The 26,923-nt window shown below is 29.4% G+C and overlaps 2 protein-coding genes across 4 annotated transcripts; one reads left to right on the top strand and one right to left on the bottom strand.

Moving 5' to 3' along the window:
• The first annotated feature begins 6,988 nt into the window (after positions 1 to 6,988).
• LOC110657153 (probable WRKY transcription factor 72) lies at positions 6,989 to 9,899 on the top strand. Of its 2 annotated transcripts, none has more exons than XM_021814246.2 (5): positions 6,989 to 7,356; positions 7,463 to 7,543; positions 7,762 to 8,286; positions 8,523 to 8,636; positions 8,819 to 9,899. In XM_021814246.2, exons 1-5 carry the CDS (start codon positions 7,276 to 7,278, stop codon positions 9,725 to 9,727), a joined length of 1,710 nt encoding a protein of 569 aa, XP_021669938.2. In that variant the 5' UTR covers positions 6,989 to 7,275; the 3' UTR covers positions 9,728 to 9,899. The 2 variants fall into 2 exon arrangements, with proteins under 2 accessions (XP_021669938.2, XP_057997073.1); XM_058141090.1 differs by having other exon boundaries at positions 6,990 to 7,356; positions 7,467 to 7,543.
• A 3,932-nt stretch (positions 9,900 to 13,831) lies between these two features.
• On the bottom strand, positions 13,832 to 21,455 carry LOC110657152 (translation factor GUF1 homolog, mitochondrial). 2 transcript variants are annotated; one of them, XM_021814241.2, is made up of 11 exons: positions 21,067 to 21,455; positions 19,897 to 20,647; positions 19,215 to 19,371; positions 19,045 to 19,099; positions 18,852 to 18,919; positions 18,667 to 18,771; positions 18,498 to 18,569; positions 18,214 to 18,327; positions 16,682 to 16,822; positions 16,543 to 16,602; positions 13,832 to 14,418 (listed from the first exon to the last, which is right to left on the bottom strand). In XM_021814241.2, the coding sequence occupies exons 1-11, from the start codon at positions 21,394 to 21,396 to the stop codon at positions 14,253 to 14,255; spliced, it is 2,019 nt and encodes a 672-aa protein (XP_021669933.2). In that variant the 5' UTR covers positions 21,397 to 21,455; the 3' UTR covers positions 13,832 to 14,252. The 2 variants fall into 2 exon arrangements, with proteins under 2 accessions (XP_021669933.2, XP_021669937.2); XM_021814245.2 differs by having other exon boundaries at positions 14,212 to 14,418; positions 19,897 to 20,643; positions 21,067 to 21,213.
• Between the last annotated feature and the right edge of the window lie 5,468 nt (positions 21,456 to 26,923).

The raw sequence follows: 26,923 nt of genomic DNA, 5'->3' as shown, positions 1-26,923 counted from the left end.
ATCTGTTTCTAGCAGGTATTCAATTATCTGCAGTTGTATCATGTTTCTGTAAATACAAAAACCCCTCATCTTACTTTAGATATAAGAAGTTTATGTTTGTAGGACACCATATGTGTTTTCCAGTTAGCAGACTTACTAGAGTACAAGCAGCAGCCAAACATCAGGGCCATCAATCGGTAAAATGAATCTGCAACGTCTGAACAAGCATATTTCATCCTGGACTAATTTTTTATGCTAATTATTATGTTTTGTTGATGCTATTTGTAGCTTGGAAATCCATTTTTAGACCTGGACATTAGCGTTCTTGATGTTGATTGATTCTTTGGGCCACATGGAGCCATATCAGATGAAACACTAATGTTTGAAAAGACAATCTGCAATGGTTCCAAGGATATTCGCGAGTATGTCCACGAACTTTGGCTCAAGGATGCAATGACGTTCCTCTTGATGAGCTCCTCTTCTCCATATGCTTGTAACTTGTTGACAAGTTCCTTCATTTAAATTCATTTACAGGATTTCCTCATATAGAAACAAAGGAATGATTGAGAAATCTAGACAGGTTGCAAGGAGGGGAACCCAACAAGTTGATCCATGTCTTTAAGCCAATAGAGCTTCCAGGCTCATGGCACTAGAAATTGAGCCAATACTATCTTCTCCTTTATCTTTATAATGCAAGAAATATGGTTATATATTTAAGTCGATGTATCTAACAGAAAGGCGTTTTGCAGGCCACTTCTGTATCAGGAGGACAACAAGGACATGGATCTCATTATTCCTCTCATCTCAGACCCTATCAAAGAAAGCATTCCTATATGGTTTTATAGGTTATTTGATTTTATACATAATTTGTCTCGAGTCTATCATTAATCAGGTCTATTCAAGAATTTTCCCTTTTCTTACTGCAACAATTTTGATAGATCAACATTGGATGTGGTGCAAGAGATTGCGTTTAATTATTGTTGTATTTGATTGGATTTCTAATTAATTTTAAGAAATGAAACCAAATTTTCAGAGTTATTTTCCTGTAATATAATATTTTAAAATTTTATTGGATGATTATATAAGATGTAGAATAATTCCAATTTAATGTAATTTGATTTTTATATATAAATGGTTATAATTATCAAACTATAATATAAATTTTATTTTAAGCTGTGTCAAATGAAACTTTATATATAAACCTCTATCTATTCAAGTTTTAATATGCATAATTACACTTAAAAAGATAAAATTTTACAGAAATTTGCAATTTAATTAAAATCTTTTAATTTCTTGTAATTTAGATCAGTTGTAAAATTAATTGCATTGTATTCAATTTATAAAAATTATAAAAATTGAATTAGAAAAAAGTATATTTTATTCATTAAAAATTATAAATATGTATTTTATTAACAAGATAGAGAAATAAAAAAGGGAAAAGACAATTAACAAATAAAATATATTTTTTATTTTAATTTTGATTAATTCAATTAGTTAGATAAAATTATAATTAATTTCAGTAATTTGATTTAAATTGTTAAAATTAAAACAATTAAATTAAAATGTAAATTCATGAAAAAAAATTCTTTTTAGTTTAATTAGATCAATATTTTGTTAGGAAATTAATTGAAAATAAAATCCAAATTTGTGATATAAATCATAGTGTTACTATAGCTTTTATAAGTAAATTCAATATAAATCACTTATATAATAATAATAATAATAATAATAATAATAATAATAATAATAATTACAATCATGATTACAAAGCATTTAATTTGGTTAAATGGTAAAAAGCACACTTTATTTAGTGGCGATAAAGACCATTGTTTAACTTTATGATCTTTCTATGAGTTTAATATGATAATTTTTAAATTTTGATCTCCTATTATAGGAAAGATTTATAACTTGTATTGCACTTATATTCAGATAACAAAATATTACATCCAAATTTTATAAAATAAAAATAAAATAAATTCTCAACTTGGAGAAATAATTTTATAAAAATGGAGACAACAAAATAAATCTTAACTAAGAATGAAAAAATAACTCAAGATATATCAATAAGAATAAATATGGTGAACACATATACTAAAGTTCTGTTTAATAATTAAAAAATATAAAAAAAAGTAAAATCAAGAAAATTTAAATGAAAAAAAGAGATAATTACCAGTAAAAATAGTCATCGGATGATTATCCTAAAAAAAAATCAAAAGAGAAAGGAAAGATTGAGAAATTGACTGTTTCAAAAATGTAAAAAGGAATAAATTTTGTTTTATTTTTATTCAACTCTAAATAGTTCAATTTCTCAATTGTCAAAGGCAATATATGTATATAATTTATTAAATTATTTTCATATATTATATTAAATATATTAATTTTTCAATCGAATTAAAGAAAAACAAATGGTGTTGATACGTTTCAACTTATCCTTTAATTTTTCAAATCCGTATTACAATTTATAAATAAGGAATCATACCATTAGTGTTTGACCAGGCCAAAATCTTTGTGTCGTTTACATTCATGTTGGGTGCTTTCTTTGTGGCTATTTTATAATACTAAAAATAATATATTAAAATTCATTAAATTAATGATTTTATATCACATCTATCTTAAATTTCAGCTTATTTAGTAATTAATTAGAGAAATCAAAACCTTTAAAATTAATAATATTTAAATTCATAAAAATCCAAATATCAAATCTATTTTTTTTTCTTTTTTTTTTTTAGTATTTCATATAAAAGACTATATTAAATTTTTAAAATTTGTGACAGTCCTCCTAATAATGTTTTCTCTAAAGATCGAATTCGAGTTCTACTCATAGAAGTGCAATGAGCCTTATTTGTGCACTAACACTTGTTATTGATACAAGTATACTAATTGATTGTAGACTCAAAATTGATAGCTCCTTAAATAAAAATCTTCATTTATTTATTTATTTATTTATTTTTATCAATTCTTAAACTAATTCAAATCTTTGATACTTGCACTCCTATCTTGGAGGGAGAAAATTAATAAAATTCAACTGGTAGATGGCCTAACCAAGTAAACCAATTCCCACTAGTCCCTATCTCTTAGAGAAGCTCTCTTATATACATATATATAGGAATTAATTATATCATCATAAAGATATTTTACATTTTATTTTTGATATAAATATATTGGATTCTCTCTAATTTTACATGTATGTAGACTCCACCACAGGCCGATTCCAACTATGAACAAAATTAAGATTCATCTGGGTCAAGTTTAGGATTGGATTGAGTCAACAGTTTTAAATCATAAATTGGTCTGAAATCAGGATATATCATAAGTTAAGCCGGCAATGGTTTTTCTTTTCTTGATCATTAACTGTATATCGTTGGTCCAAACTAACGATTCTAAACCAAAACCGATCCAATTCAAAAATTATTTTTTGTTTAACATTATATTAGAGTTTGTGTTTGGATTATTTTAATTTTTTACATTAGAAACTAAATAAATGATGTTTGTAAATTTATTATAATTTGATATATACTTTGAAACTGTTATAAATCAAAACCGTTTTAAACCAAAATTGTTTCGAATTAAAATCAGTCCAGTTGAACCAATGATTTTAACCCAAAATTGAATCGAAACCGGCTGTGCTGAGGTCTACATTCATGTAAAGGACGTAACATTTGTAATCAAGGATATGTGATAGTCCACCACTGCCTCTTATTTTGTCAATGAAAAGAAAAAACATTAAATTTAGCTTCTTATTCCAACTCATAGATAATACTGGGATATATAATAAAAATTAAAATCTTATATATAAATTAATTCAATATTTAATAAAGATCATTGACCCATTTGGATAGAGTAAATACAAGTTGGCCTAAAAGTCTTCGATTAGGAACTGGCAAATGCTAAATAATTTTCTAGCCTTTCAAAACTCAAGATGTATTTGGACCACAATATCTATAAATTGATAGTTTGGATGCAATAAAAAATGGTTGAAGGATGCCTTTGCAAGACTTGGAACATGGGATTAATTGTTGGGATTTAGGTCAATACCTTTGAATTTAATTAAAATTAAAAAAAAAATTAAGCAAATTATGACATGTTTAAGTAGAAATTAATTGTATTTTATCATCTCCAATTTTTTTCTAAAAGGCAGTGGTTGCTATTTTTATATATATTTATTAACCCATTGACCATAAATATATATCTCATTATAAAAGTAAGTCCTATATAAATCTTATCATAATTAATGGTTATGTGTACATCAGTTTCACTAGATAAACGGTTATATACACATCAATTTCATCAAATAAAAATTTATACATCTATAAGGAAAAATTATATAATGAAATCGATATATATGTAATAATTTCATTATAATTGTTGATTATAGTGAGTCCCACATGAGCCTCACCATAATCAATAATTATAATTAAACAGTTGTATGCACAATGCTTGTATTAAATAAAAATTCATATGTAAGAACTTTAAGTCTTATTTTGAATTAAAAGGAACCTAATACCTTTTGCTTTTAGGTGGTGGGTTGGCTATTTATTTTATTTTTTTTTTTAAATTATGGGTCATTTAGAATCTTGTTTTTTTTAATAAATTAGATCAAATTGTTTTAAATTGCAAAATGATTAGAGTTATCTAACAGGTTACCATATAAAAATAATCTCAGATAACTCAAATAGAAGATAATTTTATTCATTTTAATTTTCAAATGAAAATTTAAATTACTCATTTTAACTCAAACAGATGAACTTCTAATTAGATCACACTAGTTGAATCTCAATTAAATTCTCAATTTTATATATTTTTTAAATTTAAATTATTTTAAATGTAACGCGATTTGAAATAAAATATGAGTTAATTTTAAATTTAATTAGCTCAAATTAAATTAATAAATTAAATCAAAATTTATCATTCTATAAAATAATAAATTTTACACAATGAAAAAAAAAAGATTAAAGACCCAACGCATTAATTTCTAATGCATAGATTATAACCCATATTCATACAATCCTAATACCTCCATCATATTTATTTTATAGTCAATTAATTAATCATATGAATATAATCAGATACTATATAGATTTATTTATAATCTAGACATATATCTTATTTATAAAATAATTACATTACTTCATCTACGTAATTATTAAGATAAATTGCATCTCAACTTCCATGTATTTACTTATTTTAGTCGATGTATATAATTTTTAAATTTTATCATTTTTTTATTAAATATGTGGAACTATAAATACGGTTATTGTTAATTTTGATTTTAAGATCATATTTCCTAAATAATAATAATAAATTGCATTCGGTGGCTATTAAATATTTTCAAACCAGCATGTATCACAATTATAAAATTATAAAAAAATAATGCTACGATGTTTTATTTATTTTTTTTTCCTTTTTTATTACTTTATGGAATTTTCAGAATTTTAATTCACACTCGACTACGTAGATTATTGGCCAATGAAATGACAGTTGACCGCCAATAAATGGGATAATGGGAACCCAATAGATCCTAATAAAAGCCAAAATTTTTTAATTATGGAGCATACATGGTCACCATATAATCTAATAATAATACTTAGATTAACATAATGTTAATTTTTCTAAATCACTATTTAATTAATTATGAAATTACTTAATCCAACAGCCAGGTAACATACATATAGCCTCAACTTCAAGAGATGTTATTAAATCAATGTGATTTCAAATAGATGATGTTAATTTGTTGAGCAGATCGAAGACCAATTATTACAAGTCTTACATTTCAGATCCCCATACTATATTTTATATATATACATTGGGCTTTAATGTATAAGTTGATTTTAATATATAGCATTTAATTATTTTATTGCGATTTTTATTTTCTTTTACCTATTAAATTAAATTGTGTTACATTACTTGGTAGATAGTATATGACCAATTAATTAATATTTGGTAAAGGGTTGAAACTTCACTATTACATAAATTAAAAAAGGCAATCTTAGTTAACAACTTGCACATAAACTTCCATTTTCTTATTGTTCATTTTTTATTAATTTGAGTCTTGACCATGCTTGATGACCTATGTATGATGGCAGACTGCATCTACCCTAACAGAAGCAACTCTGTAATATTAACTCAACAAACTATTTTTATTAATTATTTATTTATCTTTTAATTACATTAAAGAAGACCTATTGATCACACCCAAAAAAAAAATTGGTAAAAAGCAAAATAACTATCTTATGATCTAATTTAGGAATGGCAATAGGTATAATGTTAATAATTTTAGTTAATATTTTTAATACCTGAATTTAATTATCATAAATTTATATTTTTTAATAATAATTTGCATTTTAAAAATTTAATAATTTTATAAAATATTTAAATTATTTATTTAAAATATAATATACATAAAATTTTTAAATATTAATATAATATATATTATGATTAATTAATAATATATTTAAATAATAAATATGCAACATATAAAATTTGAATTCGATTTGAATTCAATTATATATGTTATTTTCAAAATTTAAATTTAATAACATATATTATTTAAACTCATTTTAAATATAGTATTTAACCTCGAATACTAAAAAATACTCAACATATTGTCAATCCCCAATTTAATCTCATGTTGGGTAAAGTACATAGAGACTGAAAGTGCCTTGAGCTAATTTAACTTAATTGAAAAGCTATATATTACTTACTTAATATATTTGAAAAGCTACATTTTTTTTTTCTCAATAATAATGCCAAACAAATTCATAGCAAGAAATTAAATGAAATGAAGGTCAATGGCAAGAAGCAACAATGTCTTTCTGCGTGTTATGCAAGCGCGTTGACCAGGAACTCAATGATATAAGGCTCCACCGCTGACACGGATCCCGAAAAAACCCACCGGCCACCGGATCTAAGTCATCATTGCACGAAGCTTCAAAACAGTTCTACTCGTTTATATATTAATTAATCACAATATTTATGAATAATGGCTGCCCGATAATTCAGCCCTGTCTGATCTAAGCCCATCTGTGTCTTAACTGTGAAACCTTTGAAGTTGAATTTGTTTAATCCTTTGTCTCAATAAAATAATTGTAGAAATTAATTTGAGGTGTTGACATTTTTGTGCGTCTGCGTACGTAATATCCACATAATTAAGGTGGTAAACGCTCAGATTTGATTGTGTTTAATATATAGTAAATATACTCAAGTCCATGAGAGACTTGAGCTTATATTATAAGAGAGGTGGCAATTGCAGTGCCAACCCACGAGAGATCTCTAGTAATTTAATTGAGGGTTCCAGAAATGGATGCTTCTGGTGCTGCAGCTACTGTTCCTCCATTGATTAGTCATAAAGATGGTTGTAGTCAAGAGGCTGAAATTAAGGTATTTTCATCTTAGATTGAATGAATTATTATTCTGAGAATTTTATTTTCTTTATTATTGGGGATGTTTATAGGAAGAATTAATTGTTAGTTTTGATGTGATTTAGGTAGGGCTTAGAGGAATTAGAGGAGAATTATTACAAGATCATGGTGTGAAGCCATCTTCATCCAATAATGAGGACAAAGAGGTAAATCAAAACCTATTTGATCTCTGTCTTCTATATTGTCAGATCACAAAGAAAGAGGATTATTACATGTTAGCCTTCGTTTTCTTTTTCTTTTGATCTAAAGATGGACATGGAAATTGTTTCTATAACATATATAACTAGTTTGGGATTAATTAAGGCTTAGTTGTCGTCGTCGTCGTCTCCTGAACTTGAACATATGATATTGTTGATTGATTTAGGAGGACGTACTTGAGGCTGCAAAAGCGGAAATGGGTGAAGTTAGAGAAGAAAATGAACGATTAAAGATGATGCTGCAGCAGGTGGAAAAAGATTACCAATCACTCAAATTGCGATTCCTCGACATCCTTCGCAAAGAAACTTGCAAGAAATCGGCAGATTCTGGCCCATCCAGTGACGAAACCGAAGAACCTGAGCTTGTGTCACTTTGCCTTGGAAGAACTCCAAGCGAGCCTAAAAGAGATGAGAAGACTAGCAACTCTAGTAAAAGTAGTAGAGAAAATGAAGAGTTAAAGGCTAGCCTGACTCTTGGGTTAGATTCCAAATTTCAGACATCTACCGAGCTTGTTTCGTTGAATCGTAGCCCAGAGAATAGTTCAGAAGATTTAGCCAAGGAAGATGAAGCTGCAGGAGAGACATGGCCACCAAGCAAGATCCTAAAGAGAAATATTGATAATGAGGTTGCTCAACAAAGCAATGTGAAAAGAGCTAGGGTTTGTGTGAGAGCTAGATGTGATACCCCAACGGTTAGTATCTTTTTATCAAGTTTAATCTTAGAATTTATCATTTAAATTTCAATTTGCATTGATAAAATCATTCAATTTTCTTGACATATATAGATTTGTAATGTAGTGATTGCATTAAAATAAGTGTTAAATTAAGTTTAATGCAAAATCATAGGTAAAATTAAGCCTTACCATTATCATGATTGATCCTATAGCTAATATACATACTATCTGATATATGAACTCTATATATACAGATGAATGATGGATGCCAATGGAGGAAATATGGTCAGAAGATTGCAAAAGGAAATCCATGCCCTCGAGCATACTATCGTTGCACAGTCGCACCAGCATGCCCAGTAAGGAAACAGGTATACATATGCAACATCATTTCCTACACATAATGTGTGAAAAATTTAGGAGAAATTATTGAATGCTCTCAGTGTTCATAAAAGTAGCGAGGTGCAGTAAATAATTTTTAAAACTTTATTCGGTCTTTTATGAAAGGATTGATTAGCAACATCCCAATAATTTTGTCAAACATGATTTACAGGTCCAAAGATGTGCTGAGGACATGTCCATCTTGATTACTACCTATGAAGGAACCCACAACCACCCTCTCCCTGTTTCAGCCACAGCCATGGCTTCCACGACCTCAGCAGCAGCTTCCATGTTATTATCAGGCTCTTCAGCCTCACAGCCTGGCCTTGGCTCCAATGCTGCTGCAACAACTGCTACAGAACTCAATGGATTAAGCTTCAGTCTCTATGATAGTTCCAGAACAAAACAATTCTACTTAGCAAATCCTTCATCTACGTTGTTCCCAACAATTACTTTAGACCTTACAGCCTCTCCATCCACTTCAGCTAGGTTCTCTTCATGCTTCACTTCAACCTCTAGATTTCCTTCAACAAGTCTTAACTTTTTTTCCGCAGAATCGAACATATTACCAGCAGTTTGGGGCAATGGGTACCAAACTAATAGTACAACACTAACCAATCTTGGGCCGTCCTTGGGTCTAGGAAAACAAATCCAAGAACAAATGTATCAGCCTTACATAGAAAAGAACCACCAGCACCAAGCACCTTCTCAACAGGCATTGACAGAAACCTTAACCAAGGCAATAACATGTGATCCAAGTTTCAGAACTGTCTTAGCTTCAGCTATTTCATCAATGATGGGAGGCAGCGGCAGTGGTAGTGCAAGTGCAAGTTCAAATCAAACGGGTGCAAAGAGTTTTGGTCAGAATTTAAAATTAGGAGAGGCTAATAATGAGGCCATTTCTTCCAACTCCCTGAACCCGCAGAATGGGAAAGGATGTGCAACAAGCTACTTCAATGGATTGTCGGCTTCAACTTCCCAACTGGGAAGCCTGCTTCAACCTCATGCATTACCATTTTCTGTGTTTAATAGTGCCTCCATGGCTGCTAATAATGATAATAAAAAGGATAATAGGAGTTGAAAAGAAGTGTTAAATATAAGAAAATGACAAAACAATTGAGTGGAAAAAAAAGATCGATGATATGTCATTTTCTTATCTTTAACATTGTTTCTATGCCATTTTCTATCATTTAACACAGTTTTTGGATGTTACATTCTTGTCGTTATCATAGCAAGCCCACAAATTTTAAGCATTCAAATATGAAGTTTATATCTACTAACAGGACATGGAGAACGAGAAGTTTTACTATAATAAAACAAGTTACATGATTTCTCAAAACTTTTCAAATCCTCTCCAATCCTAAGTTTTTCGACTTGATCCTTTCGCTGCCACAACAGCTCATGAGCCCGATCCACATGTATTGTTATTCAAAAAGCCATTGCAGTGTGAATTGAGGTAGTTACGAGGCCCTTCCTTTGTGCAACGGCAAGAAGTGGGAAGTAACTTATGAACTCATCTTCCCCTGCACAACGCATACAACAAGGGATGTAAGGGCGGAACTTAATGAGGACTTGAGGAGGCCGTGGCAGCCCCCTCACCCAAAGCCCTATGGCTCCCACCTCTATAATATTTTTATAATTAAAATTGTATTCAAAATATAAATATTTATGCAATGTATAAAAATTTATTTATTAAAAATTATCAACTCAATTGGTAAGTAAAATCACAATCAAATATTATTTATTATTTCATATTAAAATATTTTTTTATAAGTCTCATATTAAAATATTTAATAAATATTTTTTTTATTTATCAGTCATTCTAAATCTAAAATAAAAATATTTTATTTTAAAATATTTTTTATCAATTTTTTAGCAGATTTGTGATTACTATAGATTGAATTAATAACTTGATAAATTTATTATTATTTTGTAACTGTAATATTTTAGAATGAAAATAATTTACACAATATATTTTAAGTATGTATAAATATAAAATAATTTTTAATATGAGTGAATATAAATAATTAATAAATATTTTTTTAATTCTATTCGACCCCCAAAATATTATGGTTAAGTTCATTTACATACCAAACACATAGAAGATATTTGGTTTGCCTTAATAGAAAGTTACAAAAATATTAGTATTTGTTTTGACTCAAAAGTTAAAAAAACCTACTTATAATTTATCTATTTATTTTAAACTACTTTTTGATCGAGCAAAAGATTACATTATTCTTATAATTTTTAAAAATATCAATGCTATTCTCATTTTAATGGCCACAATACTCAATGACATATATTTTTTAAGCGTTTTGACAAATCAAATTCCTTTTAAATACCTTTTAACTAAACATTTAAACTATTTAAAAAGTTAAAAAATACATTTTAAATAAAAAATAAGTAGCCAAACCAAATACCCTCGTACTTTTTAGGAAATAAGTTACTTAAACATGTACTTTATGAGAATATACTCTCCATAAGATGGAGTTTTTTGAACCAAACAAGGTCTTAAACATAAAACATGATTATGTGATTATGGTTTGGAATTTGGACCGATAAAAGAGTGGTTTTTAGAGTTTATGCATGATTAAAGCTTTGTTAGTTTGGTTAAAATGCTAACAGAATAATTAAACATGTTTTACAAGTGTTTATACCCATAGAATCAAATTTGAGCAAAATGCTTTAAATTGAGATTTAGGCTCTTGTAAAAAGTTGACAAATACTTAATTCAAAGTACGCGTATAAGAGAATTGGTATGGTTTCTTAATTACAAAGTGTAGGCATAAAAGTCTAACTATTTGTTTAATATTCTCCATCTCTTAGTAGATATGGCCGGTGGTCCAAATCGCCTATTCTAATTCAAGGGTTAGGTTTAACGGATCAGATCGAAGGTGTATCCCAATTCTGGTTCTAATTTGGTTTCAATTTTGATTAAATTTTACCGTTGAGATTTTTTAATTTTTCTTTTTTATAAAAAAATAGAAAAAATAATTTTGACATGAAACCAAACTGATTGGAATGATTCCAATTTGATTCAAAGCTATTTTTTCTTTTTTATCAATATGAATTCATTCGGTTTCAATTCTAAATTAGGCCAGTCTAATTCAATTTTCAAATATTGTAGTAATGATTTATAAACATATGATAATTTAAACAGTTATATGTTTTATTAAAATACTCATAAATAGATAATATGTAGTTGATATGTTTAGTAAAAATAGCTTATAAATATATTTATTGTCAAAATTACTAAAAAGTGTATTAAATAAAGTATGTACTAAAATTTTAAAATTAAATGAAGGTAATATAATAATTTATTTGATCAAACTAATTTATAAACATCAAAATAAAAAATTAATCTCTCAACTTATTTATTTTAACTTATAAAGTCTTCTTACAAGTTCAAAAAATATTATAAACAAACGAGTCAATTTATTTTTAGAGTTTGTAAACTAATTTTATAAGCTTATAAGTTAAGATAAACATTTTCCTAATTATTAAAATCATCTTTGTGATTGTGAGGAACGGCTTTAAGGCCTGTAAATCATTAATTTTGATTGTTTCATTTGTTTCCCTTGCAGATAATATCTTGTTTAACGGAAAAACAAAATTAATTCGATGAAAATTTTTATGCTCAATCCTACTAGTATTTTATTTGGTACCTCCCAAGGAGCACCAATTTCATCCTAACCCTTCTCCGGGTGATCATATCCGCAGGAATGTTTACGGGTGACCAACATCGCAGCATTGCATTTATTTTCTTGTTGCCAGTTGTATGTATAGTAACTTTGAGATTGGGCACAGTATATAAATCTTTTAAAATCACATTTCTTCTAAATGGAGTATAAGCAACACCTAGACCGGACCACCAGCCGGTTCTGCCGGCCTCAAACTGATTACAGTTCGAACCGGTTTCAATTGGTGATGATTCCGGCTCAAAATGGTTCCAGTTCAATATAATTTCAGTCTGAATTTTACCAAACTATAATAAATTTTTAAACATCATTTATTTAATTTTTATAAAACTAAGTTTTAACTCCAAATAAATTGAGATTCCTTATGTAAATCATTTTTCACCATTTAATTTTGCTACACATTATATTTATAACAATAAGTCATTTGATAGTATTTCTCTCTTCGTCATCTTTAGATCTTGCCTGCCCCCCTTCTCCCTCTTTCCTTCCCTTGCTAATCTATTACATTTTTTATATTGAAATATTTAATTTAATTTCTAATATAAAAAATTAAAAATACTCAAATATAAATTCAATATATTTTAAAAAAAATAAACAATTTTTAAATAGGACCAATTCTAGGCTGGTTTTGATTCAGGTTCCAGGAGGGGATGGGAACTGGCCCTCTTTCTGGGTTGGTTCACGAACTGGAAAGATTGACCCACTCCAGTCGCAGATTTGACCTGGGCCAGTCTGAATCCACTTCACAATTCAAACAGGCCAGTGGCCAGTATATGCACACCTTCTGGTCGTAGTAGACCAGAATGCGATAAACGACGAAACAGAGCAAGAATCATTACCTTTTCATAAGAGAAATATAGACAACTGCAAAACACTTTATTTTGTTTTGAAGCAAGGAAGAGTTACATTATGCTTCCTGCAGATTCTCTTGTACAGGCCCCTGATTTAATTACATGGTCAGATATTGATGGTTCACATTTTGAAATTCATCGCACAAATTCAAAGCGTCTGCAAAAGATGATGAAAATTTCACCTCTGCCCATTCCCTGTGATCTAGAGCCAGGGCTCGCAGGGGCGTAGTACAGATTACTTCCTTATCAAGGTGAAGTTACAAAGCCTTTTCTCCAATCAGACTCCAGTGTCTGCCTCTAGTGAATGAAGGGTTGAGATCATTAAACCAAGTGTTAAGACTTTCCCGGTACAATTTTGTCGCCATTCTAAAGTTGTTCGCATTTAGAAATGCTTCAAATAAATAAATAAGCTGAATTCAAAACAAGAAGTCACAGAACCATAATACCTTTGGCTTAACCTTACTAACTAGATATTTAAAATACATTGTGTACAATTGATGGGGTAAATCCAGCATTTACCAGGCAATAAAATGGTCAGTTCAACTCAACTCAACTAAGCTAAGGCTTTATTCTAAAGATTTATTGGGGTTATCTTTATGAATTTTCTTTCTCTACTCTAAATGATTTTGGATTAAATGGTCAGTTCGGCTAGAAAAATTGATAAGCCTCCCTACAAAACAATACTCAAAAGTTTCTCTACAAAGAATCCCTTGCAAGACCAGAGCAGAATTATTGTGTTTCATATGCCTTTTGTTTTTCCTAGTTTCCGAAAAGTTTGGCATCCCCTTAATAACTTTTTTGTCTGAAAATCTGGGACTCCCTCGCTCTCAGAGTTGGAAAAAAAAATAATAAAAATAATTTGCAGCAAGAAGCATAGTCTTGAGCAAAAGCTAAAGGCTTCTCTCTATCATATGATCCAGACAACACTGCAAGTACATACAAAATTCAAGGCTGCTCTTCCCTTTTTTTTTTTTTTTTTTTTCTATAATAAAAATAAAGAAGAGATATGACCTTACCATCACCATCATAAATATGGCCAATTATTTGACATATTTCTCTATTGAACTTTCAACAATTGATGGAAAGCCTCCTGTGGTATATCAACAGAACCAATACGCTTCATTCGCTTCTTGCCTTCCTTCTGTTTTTCCAAAAGCTTCCTTTTCCGAGTAACATCCCCACCATAACACTTTGCAAGAACATTCTTTCTCATAGCCGAAATCCTAAGAACCAGCATAAAGAGGATTAGAAAAGCGAAAATGGCAAATGATATTCATGCAGTCAAGGAAAATTAAATTTAGCAATGATTTTGATTTAATTTTTAATTGTAAAATTAATATCTTTCATTCAGAGTTTCTGTTATAATAGGAAGTTTAAGCTTTTATAATTAGGAATTCTATTATTGTTTAGGAATATTTGAAAGGTTATAGTAGAATTAGAACTTCTTAATTTGTAATGGTTTAGTATTTTCCTATTTTCAAATTCCAATTCCTAATCGTAGTATGACTAATTATTAGTCTATAAATACCTATGTAATTTAGGCATTTTTCCATAGCTATTATTATTGAAAATTGAGAATTAATAAATTTCACAGCTTGTTTCTTTTTTCCTTTGGTATTTTCTATTGGTTTTACATTAATGTGGTATCAAAGTTTTTGAATTCATTTTTCCTGTGTCCCAACTAAATTAATCAGAGAAAATCTTGTTTTCCATTTTTTTTCCGTGATTTTCGTCTCTGTTGTGCCCTCTTTCTTGTGTTCCTAAACCATCACAATGTCCATCACAATCCATTCCTTTCCCCAACTGACTGCACCACTAGGGATGTAAATGAATTGAGCCAAACCAAACTTTGAAGAGCTCAAGCTTGGCTTGTCAAAATTTTTTTGAGCTGGCTTATTTAAAAAATGAGCCAAGCAAAGCCAAGTTTTTATAGAGCTGATTCTTGAGCAGCTCGACTTATTTATGACTCTTAACAAGTTTTAGATTTATGGTTATGAAATTCAAAACTATATAGTTTTGATTAGGTTTAAGATAACATATTTAAAAACTAAATAATTTTAGTTAAACAAGCCAATCGCGAGCCTCAACAAGCCAAATATCAACAAGCTCAAACTTGACTTGTTTATTAAATGAGTCTAAAAATTAGGCTCGAGCTCGCCTCATTTAAAAAACAAACTAAGCCAAGCCTTGAATAGCTCGCTAGCAGTTTACAGCCCTACATACCGTTGACCCAAATGCTTGCCCATCACAAGATCGGCATTGGTCACCAAAAACTTAGGATAGACTGGAAGCAATATCAAGAGTTTTTGAAGATGTAATTAGAACCCATAAGGATAAAATGCAAAAAATTTTATTATGAAAAGCAAGAAGTGCAGTTTGAAGAATGATAAGGTTTGGTTATTGAGACTTCACCTTTTAAAACCTAGGATGATAAGATTGAGTTGAAAATTTTTGAGGAATCTATTCTAGAGAAAGAAGCCGATAAGAATGAGCCCAACAAGTTCTAAGAAATTTATCCTAGGGAAAAAGAGCCACGGAGAAGGCAATGAAAATTGAAAATTTAACTAATTCTCTTGTTCATGGTTAATTGAAGAGCCTTTCAAGTGTAGCTGTAACCGATTTCATATGTTCTGATATTTCTGGGGATGTGAAAGAAAGAATGAGGTTCATTGTTTCACTACTATTACTACCAACCAAGAAGGAAGAGTTACTTGTACTCCAAATTCAATTCTTGATTCTTCAAAACCACAAAACTAGAGATCGATTTTTCTCTAACCAGGGGAGAAACATGCAACTAAGGAAAATTAGATTTAGGTTTTTTTTTATTATTTAACATTTAATTGTAAAAATACAAACTTTCATTTTGATTTTCTATTACAATTAGAAAGCATTAAGTTTCTGTTATTTGGAAATTCCAATATTATTTAGAAATATTTAAAAGGTTATAGCAGGTTTTGAACTTCCTAATTAGCATTGGTTTAGTATTTTCCTATTTTGGGATTCCTAATCCTAGAAGTAACAGTAGGACTAGTTATCAGTCTATAAATCCCTGTGTAATTTTAGGTATTTTCCTGAGTTATTATTATTGACAAATGAGAATTAACAGATTTGAAAGTTTGTTTCTTCTTCCTCTGGCGTGTTCTAGTGTTTCTACATCAAATAGTTATGCTCAATCAATCAATCAATATGACTGATTGATTCATAAATACGAAGAAAGAAATCAAGAAAAGCCAACCACTTGTAAACAAAATAAATGATATGAACATATTGATTCCTTACGAAATTACCAAGATCTGATACAATAACCTCGAGACAAAAATTAGCAAAAGAATATCTATATTACTTACGTTTCCCTTGCAATAACCTTTGATCCAATTGCAGCTTGTATCGTTATCTCAAACATTTGCCTGTTCAAAATAAGAACGTTACACTACCAAGGATAGAAGAAAATATGAATAGAAATCAACAAAACTTTAAATTGAAGACCTATCAATGAACTTCTTCAGCTTCTCTACCAGCTCACGACCAACACGTTGTGCCTTCAACTTATGAACAATGGTTGCCATAGCATCAACTGGTTGTCCATTTAGGAGGATATCAAGTTTCACCAAATCAGCTTCTTGATAACTGTTAATGAAATCCATCAATAGTGTCAAAAGGAAAAAAGAAATAATAATAAGGTTCCAAAGTTATCATCTAAGCATAGAAATGTAATGGGAGGCGCTCTAGGCTACAGTGAAAAGCAAGTCTCATTGACATTCCCTGCTATGATCAAAAGTCAGACCTCTGTCACTCAAAAGGAATGAGTAAGTGGAGATGGGCCACTGGCCAGGGTAAATGAACTTGAATAAGTCTTGAGACTCATAGGGACAAGCTGCTATATACATACACCTTAGTTTCATAACCTTATCTGCAGCTACTATCATATGCATTTGCCGAAAGCAATCAAAGTAAAAATAACAATAAATAAATTTCATTAGCTACACAAATTCATTAGCTAACGATTTTTGTCATGTCAATCACTGCTGCTTTTTTTTTTTTTTTTTAAATCTCATTACATGATCCAAGATTAGTAGATTGGTTTAAAGAAAAAAGTATGGAACTTTTGCTCACTTGAACTTGTTGATTTGGAAAATGAGTCCTTTATAGTTCTTAATAAGAAATAATAATAAAAACATCTTTCTTTGTAGACACCTGATTCTGCCCAGGATATTTTAATGATCTCAATTGATTTATTATATTTTTAATTTACAAGCTTCATTTCATAGTTTTAAATATTTTAGCTCATTTTCATTTATTGTATTGTATTTATTTTTATCTTCCTTGTAAAAAACTGTCTTGCCATTTTGACACCGAGGAAAAAAAAAAAAAAAAACAAAAAACAGCCCAGCAGCAAATGCTGCATTTTAGAGCCTCTGCTCCTCCAGCCTTGAGTCATGACAGAGATCCCTCTCCTCTTCTTCCTCAACTGTTTTTTTTTTTTTTTTGCCAGTTTCTCTCCCCTCTTAGATGTGCAAGGCAAAATGCTAGGGTTTGGAGGGAAGAGCTGATTGGAGAGATGGGGAGAGAATTTTTTGAGAGAAAACACATTCCTGCCCCTAGAGAGAGAGAAAGTGTGAGAAAGAGAGAGAAACCATTCCATATACATTATAATTTTAATATTGACATGAGTTGCATATATGAGCAGCCAAAGAATAATGCCATAAAATAAGCAACAAGGAAGAGCGTTTGCTCATTGTGTTGAGAGATCACCAAAATCATATCAAATTATAAGGAGGTGATTACAACCGAAAAAAACATGCTTATGTGGCCAAAACCAATTATTCTGGCAAGTTACAGGCAACTTGTAGCCACAACACTTTCTATGGAATGCTATCAAATCTCATTGATTTGGTGACATCAGACCTTACCACGCAAATGAGTCCAGTCTGAGTGCATGTGCATGTTTGCAAGTGTTTATACATGAGAGAGAGAGAGAGAGAGAGAGAGAGAGAGAGAGAGAGAGAGAGAGTACATACTCTGAATCCTCATAGTCAAATGATGCATATCCTGACGTTATACTCTTCAATTCATTGTAAAAATCAACAACAATTTCCTTCAAAGGTAGGCGATACTTCATAAAGGCTCGTTGGCTTCATAAATGAGACTTAAAAGGATCAATACTATAATGGTTGATTATTTAGTATATCAAAGCGTAAATATGCAGCAAACAAAAGCAGTCAGTTTAAAACAACATTTTTTTTTTTTAATTCAATAACAAGTAACAATTGGAAACTAAATTTGACATTGCACATAATATTACCTGTCAATGAACGAATACTCCAATTGCTGTCCTCTCCGCTCAGAGCAAAGGGTAATAACAGGCCCCACATACCTTACGTGTACAAGCGAAAACCAGATGACTTTCTACTTAGCAACCTAGAGAATAACAAGTCATCATGCAGAGGGAATACAACAGTATGAGAGCTTACTCACTAGGGATGATAATTGTAGCTATGACAGTAGGTTCCCAACTAGCCGTAACTCGTTGATTGGGATTTGAGGGTAATGCAGCAGGATTCTGAACTTGTACTTTGCTAGCAAAGGAACCAACATACATTATTGGCTAAAGCATACAGGACAGCAAAAAAGAGACTAGAGACGAGACAATACATACCTTCCATCCGAATACTCAAAAATATATGGAACAGTTGGAATAGTAGAAATGACATGAGCTCCATATTCCTGTCATCCATCAATATAGGCATGGATTGTGTGATTGTAAATGCCATTTTCAGTTATTATGTTATATGATAATGAATACTTTTAATGAGAATAATTTAATAACACCTCGAAATAGCAAATATCACCTGTTCAAGCCGCTGATGAAAAACATCCATGTGGAGTAACCCTAAGAAACCGCACCTACAGATAAGATGAATAAGTATATAAAAAAAAAAAGGTTGCTACATTTGAAACTAAGATTTAAAAGAAGTCCTTTGTAACAAAAGAATACAGCATTCAGTAGTTAGAGATACACCTGAAACCCAGACCAAGTGCAGAACTACTCTCTTTAGTAACAGAGACGCTTGCATCATTGCATGTCAGTCTCTCTATTGCATGGTTAAGTGCTTCAAAATCAGATCCATCAGCTGGGTAAAGACCAGAGAATACCATATGTTTTGCAGGCTTAAAACCTACAATTAGAAAACATAAGTAGAAGTGAGAATATTGGGACTATGGCTGGAGAATTTCAATGTCAACTTGAAAAGATCCTCCTTTTTCTTCCTCCCCACTCCCACTTGCTTTCATCAGTAATTGTTCCATAAAAATGCAAGTCAACAGCCATGGTTCATGTAGCTTGTTTAAGTAACTCATGAAACAGAAAATTTTTTTCTCTAACCTATACGTGTATTGTGCAAATGAGTGCCAAAATAAGTAAGATTGAAATAAACTGTTTGAGAGTATATTTAAGCTTCAATATTAACTTCTTTATTTTCTTTTAACATCTGATCATTTATAAATTGGTTTTGGAGATAAACAAATAAATTTTGCAAATTGTGTAGACATCATCATGTCAGGAAGTAAGAAGGTTCTCTGCAAGAGTTTTAGAAGCTGTAACAGTGGGTAAATAAATGAATGAAACTCTACAGACTTCCCACCATTAATGACAAAAGATTTAATAAAAAACAGTATTATGAAAAGAGAAGATGGATATATACCTGGTAGAGGTTCTACAACATGTCGGCTATGATATAGAGTGTCTCCAACACGTGCTTCTTTGGTGGATCTCATGCCGCTTACCACATATCCCACTTGTCCAGTTAGAAGAACTCCAGTTGGGGTGAGTTCAGGATGCATGATCCCAACATCCAGAATCTCATATGCATTGCCAGTTGCTGCAGATGAGATCTTATCTCCCTTCCGCAGCATGCCATCCACAACTGCAACATGACAGATCACTCCCTTGTATTCATCATAATAGGAATCCAGCAAAAGCATACGCAGAGGTGAATCACTATTCCCAGGAGGAGGAGGTATCCGTTCTATGACTGCAGGAAGGACTTGCTCAAGGCCCTGCCCTGTTTTGGCAGATGTTAAAAGGCAATCATTAGGTTCAAGATCAAACATTGATTTTAGTTGAGCTTTGACCCGATCAGGATCTGCAGTTGGCTGATCTATTTTGTTTATGATGGGTATTATTGTCAGGTTTGATTCAAAAGCCAAATAGAAGTTAGCTACAGTTTGTGCCTGAACACCTTGGGCAGCATCAACAACCAAAAGGGCACCTTGGCAAGCTGCTAAGGATCTTGATACTTCATAGCTGAAATCAACATGACCAGGTGTATCAATTAGGTTTAGTAGAAATGTTGGTGGATCATGTGCATCAGCAACATTGGGGCTATGGAAGTTGTTCTTGTGGAACATGGTAGCTGTCTGAGCTTTAACAGTTATTCCCCTTTCTCTCTCTACCTACGACAACCCAAATTTCATCACATACATGCCATAAAGAATACATTCTAAAAAGATAATTTTCAAAAGTCCAAACCTTTCTAATTCTAGTGATGCAACTGAAATAAAAAGCTGTACAGTCAATGATTGGAGTTTATTGAAACCATTATCTTAAAAATGATTTGAATGATATCAAGGTCCAAATGACCAAAGGGTTTTAATCATGAAATCACACATCCAGCAGATTAAAGGGTTCACCCATTTCCATTTTCACTGAGCTATTCCATTTGTCTCTTCCAAACCATCCATTTTAGGGTAAAGAAAACAGTTTTCAGCAGCATATAGTTACGAATTTGCAAATATCACTGATTTGAGAATTAAAAAAAATCTTAATTGAACTCAAAAACAAGATATAGCCCAAGAACAGGGTCTTTCGATACCTGCAACTTATCCAGGTACTGTGGCTGGCCATGGCCTCTCTTGATCGTTGCAGTGAGCTCCAAAAGCCGGTCAGCGAGCGTTGACTTGCCATGGTCGACGTGAGCGATTATCGAGAAGTTTCTGATCCTCTCCGCCGGAAACTGGCTCAAATCTATGCTGTTCTCTTTGCTAGTTTGGCGCGAATTAGAGCAAAACGCACGCGTTAGCTCCAAACGATGGTCGTTTAATCTGAATATAGAAGGAAATGGAGTGAATTTTGAATATCGTAGTAGCTGAGAGAGACATTTTGTTGATTTTAGGGTTTTTGAAACCCTGCGTAGAGAGCTCATATGGGCGTGGAGTCAGCAGGCAATCCAGGCGCTGCAGCTACCGCTCTCACGTTAAAACCAAACTTTGATTGTGTGAGAACGACACCGTTGTCTAATTACCCAAAAAAAAAAATGTTTCTCCGAAAATACTTTTGGTTCTATTAATATTTTTCCTTTTGTGCATCAGTATTTTACAATTTATTATTATTATTATTATTATTATTATTATTATTATTATTATTTTCAGTATGAGTGTTAGAAAAGCGAGACTTATCAAATTAGCGATTGCCTTCGATTAAAATCAGATTAGCAATAGTTGTTATTTTTATTAGAATATTAACCCAAAAAATAAATATCATAAACATACAAATTTTAAATTCATAATTATATTATTATTCTCTAATGTATAAACACGAATCATATCAATATGGTTTTTTTGGCTTCTTATATTAGGCTTGTGGTTGTTTTGGCTTATTGGAAGGATGGAGGGTGCCGTGGATACTGGGTCTTCGGGTTTGCTCTGAATGTTAAAAGATCACTCCTTGCTTTGACTAATTTCACATCTTCAAAATTTGCTTATACTCTACTGTTGGGAAGGTCATCAGATGGCTTCCAAAGATTGTTGACCTCTATGACAATCGTTTGGCCTGATAGAGTTGTGCTAAGTGTGTTTAAGGAGATTCAAGACAATTTGTTGGGTTTGAATCTGTGCTTCGATGGGTGATTTTGGTTGTCCATTGTGCTTCAATGTTTTGCATCTACTTGTACACTTAGGGTTTATAGGGCTTTTTTTCAAAAGGAGGTAATTTAAAAAAAAATAATCAAAAGAGGTGATTTGAGAAGTATTTATCAAAAAGTGATGTACTCGGTTAATGTGAATGAGAGAAAGAGCTTATCGTTAGTTATACTAGCATTCACAATATCTAGCTATTGAACGTTACTCTAAAAAGTGTCTTAACTACTTTTGGTCATTTGGATTAATTACTTTAAATTTTTTAAATTTTTTTAATTATAAAATCATTTATATATTTTACAAAATAATCTTAAATATTATAACTATTTACAAATAAATTCTTATATTTTTATAATTAATAAACATATAAGGATTAATTTAAAAAATTTTAAAAATTAATATTTATTGTATATAAAAAATTTAAAAATATAAATATTATTTATATGTAAAAGAGTATTAATATTTATTTAGAAAATTAATAAAATTAGTATAGTGAATGAATTATATTAAATATTTTATAAATATTTGAAAATTGTTATTATTTAGTATTTATTAATTTAATAAAATATTAAATTATAATAATTGTTATTAATCTAAATGAATAAAAAAGATATGAATAAATAATTGATGAAATAAATTAATTAAAAATAAATGAAATGATTTATACATATTAGATTAATATTTCTCAAATATAAAATTAAAAAATTAAAAAAATAAAAAAATAATATAAGTAATGCAAATATTTTAGTAAAAATACATTTAATTAGTAAGAATATTAAGGAGAAAAATAAATAGAATAATATAAAAAATATAATCAAGTGCTACAACTCGATTGCTTTTTTTAATTCTACAAGCCACAAAGCATTGTCTCACTTATTGTATTAGTGATGTTCTGTATGATGTTACAGATATGCTCAAATTATTTATTTAATTTTTTTATATTTTCATTTAAATTTTTTCGATAACTGTTTTCTTATGCTAATTGTTTCACTTTTATCTATTTGTTAAAAAAAAAAATTAAATTTTAATATATATAAAGATAATTAAAGCAAATATTTATTTAGTTTATCTATATTTTATTATCTAATTATCAACTTTTTTTCCTCATATATAATTCGTTGATTAATAATTATTAAAGGCTATTTATTATAAACTAATGATTAAAATTTTATGTTATTAATTATTGAATCTATATTTAAAATATTTATACATTACTTTTATTATTTTATTTATTTTAATTTTTAATTTCATATTTCACAAATAGTAATTTAATAAGTATAAATCATTTCATTTATTTTTAATTAATTTATTTCAACAATTATTTATTCATATTTTTTATTCATTTACATTAATAATATTTATCATAATTTAATATTTTGTTAAATTAATAAACACTAAATAATATCAATTTTCAAATATTTACAAAAAATGTAATATAATTCATTTACTATACTAATTTTATTAATTTACTAAAATAAATATTAATGCTCTTTCACATATAATAATATTTGTATTTTTAAATTTTTTATATTATGCAATTATTAATTTTATGTACAATTTTCAAAATTTTTATGTACAATAATATTATTTTTTTAATTTTATAAATTAATCCTTATATATTTATTAATTATAAAAACATAAGGGTTTATTTATAAATAGTTATAATATTTAGGATTATTTTATTAAACATATGGATGATTTTATAATTTAAAAATCTTTTAAAGATTTTAAAGTAATTAATATATATTTTAAAAAAAAAAAATAACTAGACGCTTTTTAAAATAACGTCCAATAGCTAAACGCTATTTTGAGTAGCGTTTAATTATTTTTTTCCTCTACTTCAATGATTACATATTTTAAAAAAATTTTTTATTTGCTGGACGTTAGTATGACTAACTCTCTTTCTCTCAAGTCAGCTAAGTACATCCCTTGATAAATACTCCCTTTTGATGAATTTTTTTTCTAAGCTACTTGTTTTGAAAGAAAGCCTAAGTTTCTAACTAGGAGACTGATGTTATGTGGCTATGTTAATTATGGGTGAATTCGTGTTGGGAAGTAACATGCATGTTTTTCCTTCCAATGTGGGTTGCTATTATTATTATTATTTTTTTTAGCTCAATTATAGCATTGCTTTTATTGGGCTTTTAAATGCAACATGCATAAAAAAAATGATCAAATCAATATTTTAATGGGCTAAAAATTATCTCAATTGTATATCTTTTTACATGTTATTTAAATTAAATAATAATTAATAAAGTTATTTATTTTTTATTTAAATCAACTTAATAAATTAAATACTAATTGATAACAAGAATTAGAAGTAGTTTGTTTTTAATTATTTTATTACAAATATGATTAATATTGCCATCAATAAATATAAAATCTTATTTGACAAAGAAAAATAAATATAAATCTTAAATTTAAAACTTTCTCATTTTTATATCTTTAAAATTAAAAAAAAAGCTTATAACTTTTTATTGTTTACACCTTTAAAAATATAAAAAAGGTAATCATAATACTCGTTACTAAGTTAAAATTTTTAAAATAATAAATTATAATTATAATTTAAATTTAAAATTTTATAATTTTACAAATACTCTAATATATGCTATTAATTAAAATTCATTAAACAGATTATTTGCTCATACTTTTGGGCCAAAAACGATTTTTGTTTCCATTTTGGAAATTTCATGTGGTGCTACACAAGAAGTCAAAAATGGCTAGACAATAGGTCTATCCTAACTTTTTTTGTTTGTAACAAAAATTGAAAGGGTTGCTAACATCACTTGAGATGTAATTATTGACTACATAATCAAAAAGCATTGAGAAATTTATATTCATTTAACAATGCTTATCAAAATGAATTAGCAATTAAATAATACATATCGGTTTAATACTTTTTTACTAGTTGCCATTTTCTAAAATATCACTCACTCTTTGTTAAATGTATTGGTAATTTGAAAATGTTTACTTAACGCTTCTTTTATTGCGTTGCGATATTTTGATTTATTTAATTATTATTTTAATAATTATTTATTTTTTATATTTATAAATTTTTATAATTTAATAATTTCCTTTGTATAACTCAAAATTTAATTATAAATTTATTATGTTTTAATATTTTATTATTAATGTCAATAAAAGATGTTGCTATTAAGAATTAATCAAAATATTAATAATATTAATGAAATAAAATAAAAATTTCAATTTTCTTAGGAAAAAACTTAGCACCAATATTTTTAGAGAGTAAAATAAAATTCTCTTTATATTTTTCCATCAGCTAAAATCTCGCTAACGTTGTATTCATTTAACAATGAAATGTGTTAGCAATCAAGTCCTAGATTGTAAATACCAGCCAGACCACTGAACATTCACCAAACACGCTTCCATTTAGTTCATTTTCTCTCTAAATGCTCAAGCATCTCCTTTACCGAACTTTACATCTCGCCCCCCTTGTAAGGTTTCCTATATCTTCCTCTACCAAGGCTTCCGTCAACTCAGGTAAACTCTTGTTCATTCATTTTTTTAAATTTCTCTATGCTCTTTTGGGGCCGACTTTGCAAGATTTAGCTACTTGTGCTATCGATTTTAAGGTTTCATCACCTTGCTCTCTTATGTATATAGCTGAATCAATAGCGTGCAATTGAGATTTTAATTGTAGTTGCTCAGATTTCTTCAATAAATTCTACGAACTTTTTGATTTTCTACTTGATTTAGACTTTCAAATGCATGATTTTGTACATTTCCATTGGATTGATTATTTTTTCTTCCCAAAAAAACAATTGATTTTAGTTTATAGGCAATATTTTAAAAAAGAGATTTACTAATAGTTGTGATTTATTTCTTTTTTACAGTTAACTTTCTTTTCATCATCTTTGTTATTATCACATAGGTCTTATGGATTTTGATACTTGTACGAATGAAATGGGGAAAAGCCAAGATTTATCCTAAAAGTCAACTCAAAGTTTGGATGAAACTTGTGTTGAAGAAGCTAATAATTTCTATAACAAGCTGAGGGCAACAGATTATAATGAGTTAGAAGCAACACTCCAAGTCTTTTTCATTTTTTTTTTGTGTTATACCATATAATGCTACCCAGGGTGCCGTAACTCTTCTTTGGCATCCCAGAAATTATTTCAGAATCTTGGGTTTAGGGTTACTAGGTATCTTCACCGCAACTTTCCGTTAGGTCACCTATCACCGAGGCACCGGCTCATTTAACTTTATTGTCTTTTATTTCTAAATTTTTTTCTAAATTTTTCTTATACTTATTTGAATTATTTATGACTCCTCACTCTAGTTGACATATAGTTCCAAACATTTTGACTGTCTGGACTGACATTAATCACCAGAACAGTCGAATGCTAGCTAAACTGAGGGTGTTACAAGTTATGCAAAAAAAATGTGTCAAATTCAACTTTTGTTAGCTATAGGTGGGGCGAAAAATATGTTATGGTGTTACGACTCAATTGACTTGTCCAATTAGAATGGTCAATAAAAGTTACCCTTTTACTTATTCTTGCACGCTGTGTTACTTCTAATTCATGATAATCTTGCCAGTGAAGTTGTTACTTCTAGCTCATAATAATCTTTTTCTTGCTCCACTCCTATGCTTATAATCCTACTGGAGTTGATCCTACTTAGGAACAATGGAGAAAATCTAATATGAGTTCAAGGTAATTATGACACATGTTAAAACTTGCTATATTTTCATAAGTTCAAATTATAAGTTTAAAGTCTCCCGTTATTTATTAGGTGAAGAATCATTTTCCCTTCTTCGACATGGATTACCAAGGGTTTGCAAGCGGGGACCTT

This window comes from Hevea brasiliensis, chromosome 18 (genome assembly GCF_030052815.1).
Source record: "Hevea brasiliensis isolate MT/VB/25A 57/8 chromosome 18, ASM3005281v1, whole genome shotgun sequence".
Taxonomy (NCBI): Eukaryota; Viridiplantae; Streptophyta; class Magnoliopsida; order Malpighiales; family Euphorbiaceae; genus Hevea; species Hevea brasiliensis.
Note: the sequence above shows the minus strand (reverse complement) of the source record. Positions and strands in the feature narration are given on the sequence as shown.

What these genes read in the sequence shown, in the direction of transcription:
- LOC110657153 (XM_021814246.2), top strand. Translation starts at nt 7,276, where the DNA reads ATGGATGCTTCTGGTGCTGCAGCTACTGTTCCTCCATTGATTAGTCAT. An exon ending in GTCAAGAGGCTGAAATTAAG is followed by an intron (nt 7,357 to 7,462) that starts GTATTTTCATCT and finishes GATGTGATTTAG; the next exon opens with GTAGGGCTTAGAGGAATTAG. An exon ending in CTAGATGTGATACCCCAACG is followed by an intron (nt 8,287 to 8,522) that starts GTTAGTATCTTT and finishes CTATATATACAG; the next exon opens with ATGAATGATGGATGCCAATG.
- LOC110657152 (XM_021814241.2), bottom strand. Translation starts at nt 21,396, where the DNA reads ATGAGCTCTCTACGCAGGGTTTCAAAAACCCTAAAATCAACAAAATGT. An exon ending in GAGTATTCGTTCATTGACAG is followed by an intron (nt 18,328 to 18,497) that starts GTAATATTATGT and finishes TCATTTATGAAG; the next exon opens with CCAACGAGCCTTTATGAAGT. An exon ending in CTGAAGAAGTTCATTGATAG is followed by an intron (nt 16,603 to 16,681) that starts GTCTTCAATTTA and finishes TATTTTGAACAG; the next exon opens with GCAAATGTTTGAGATAACGA.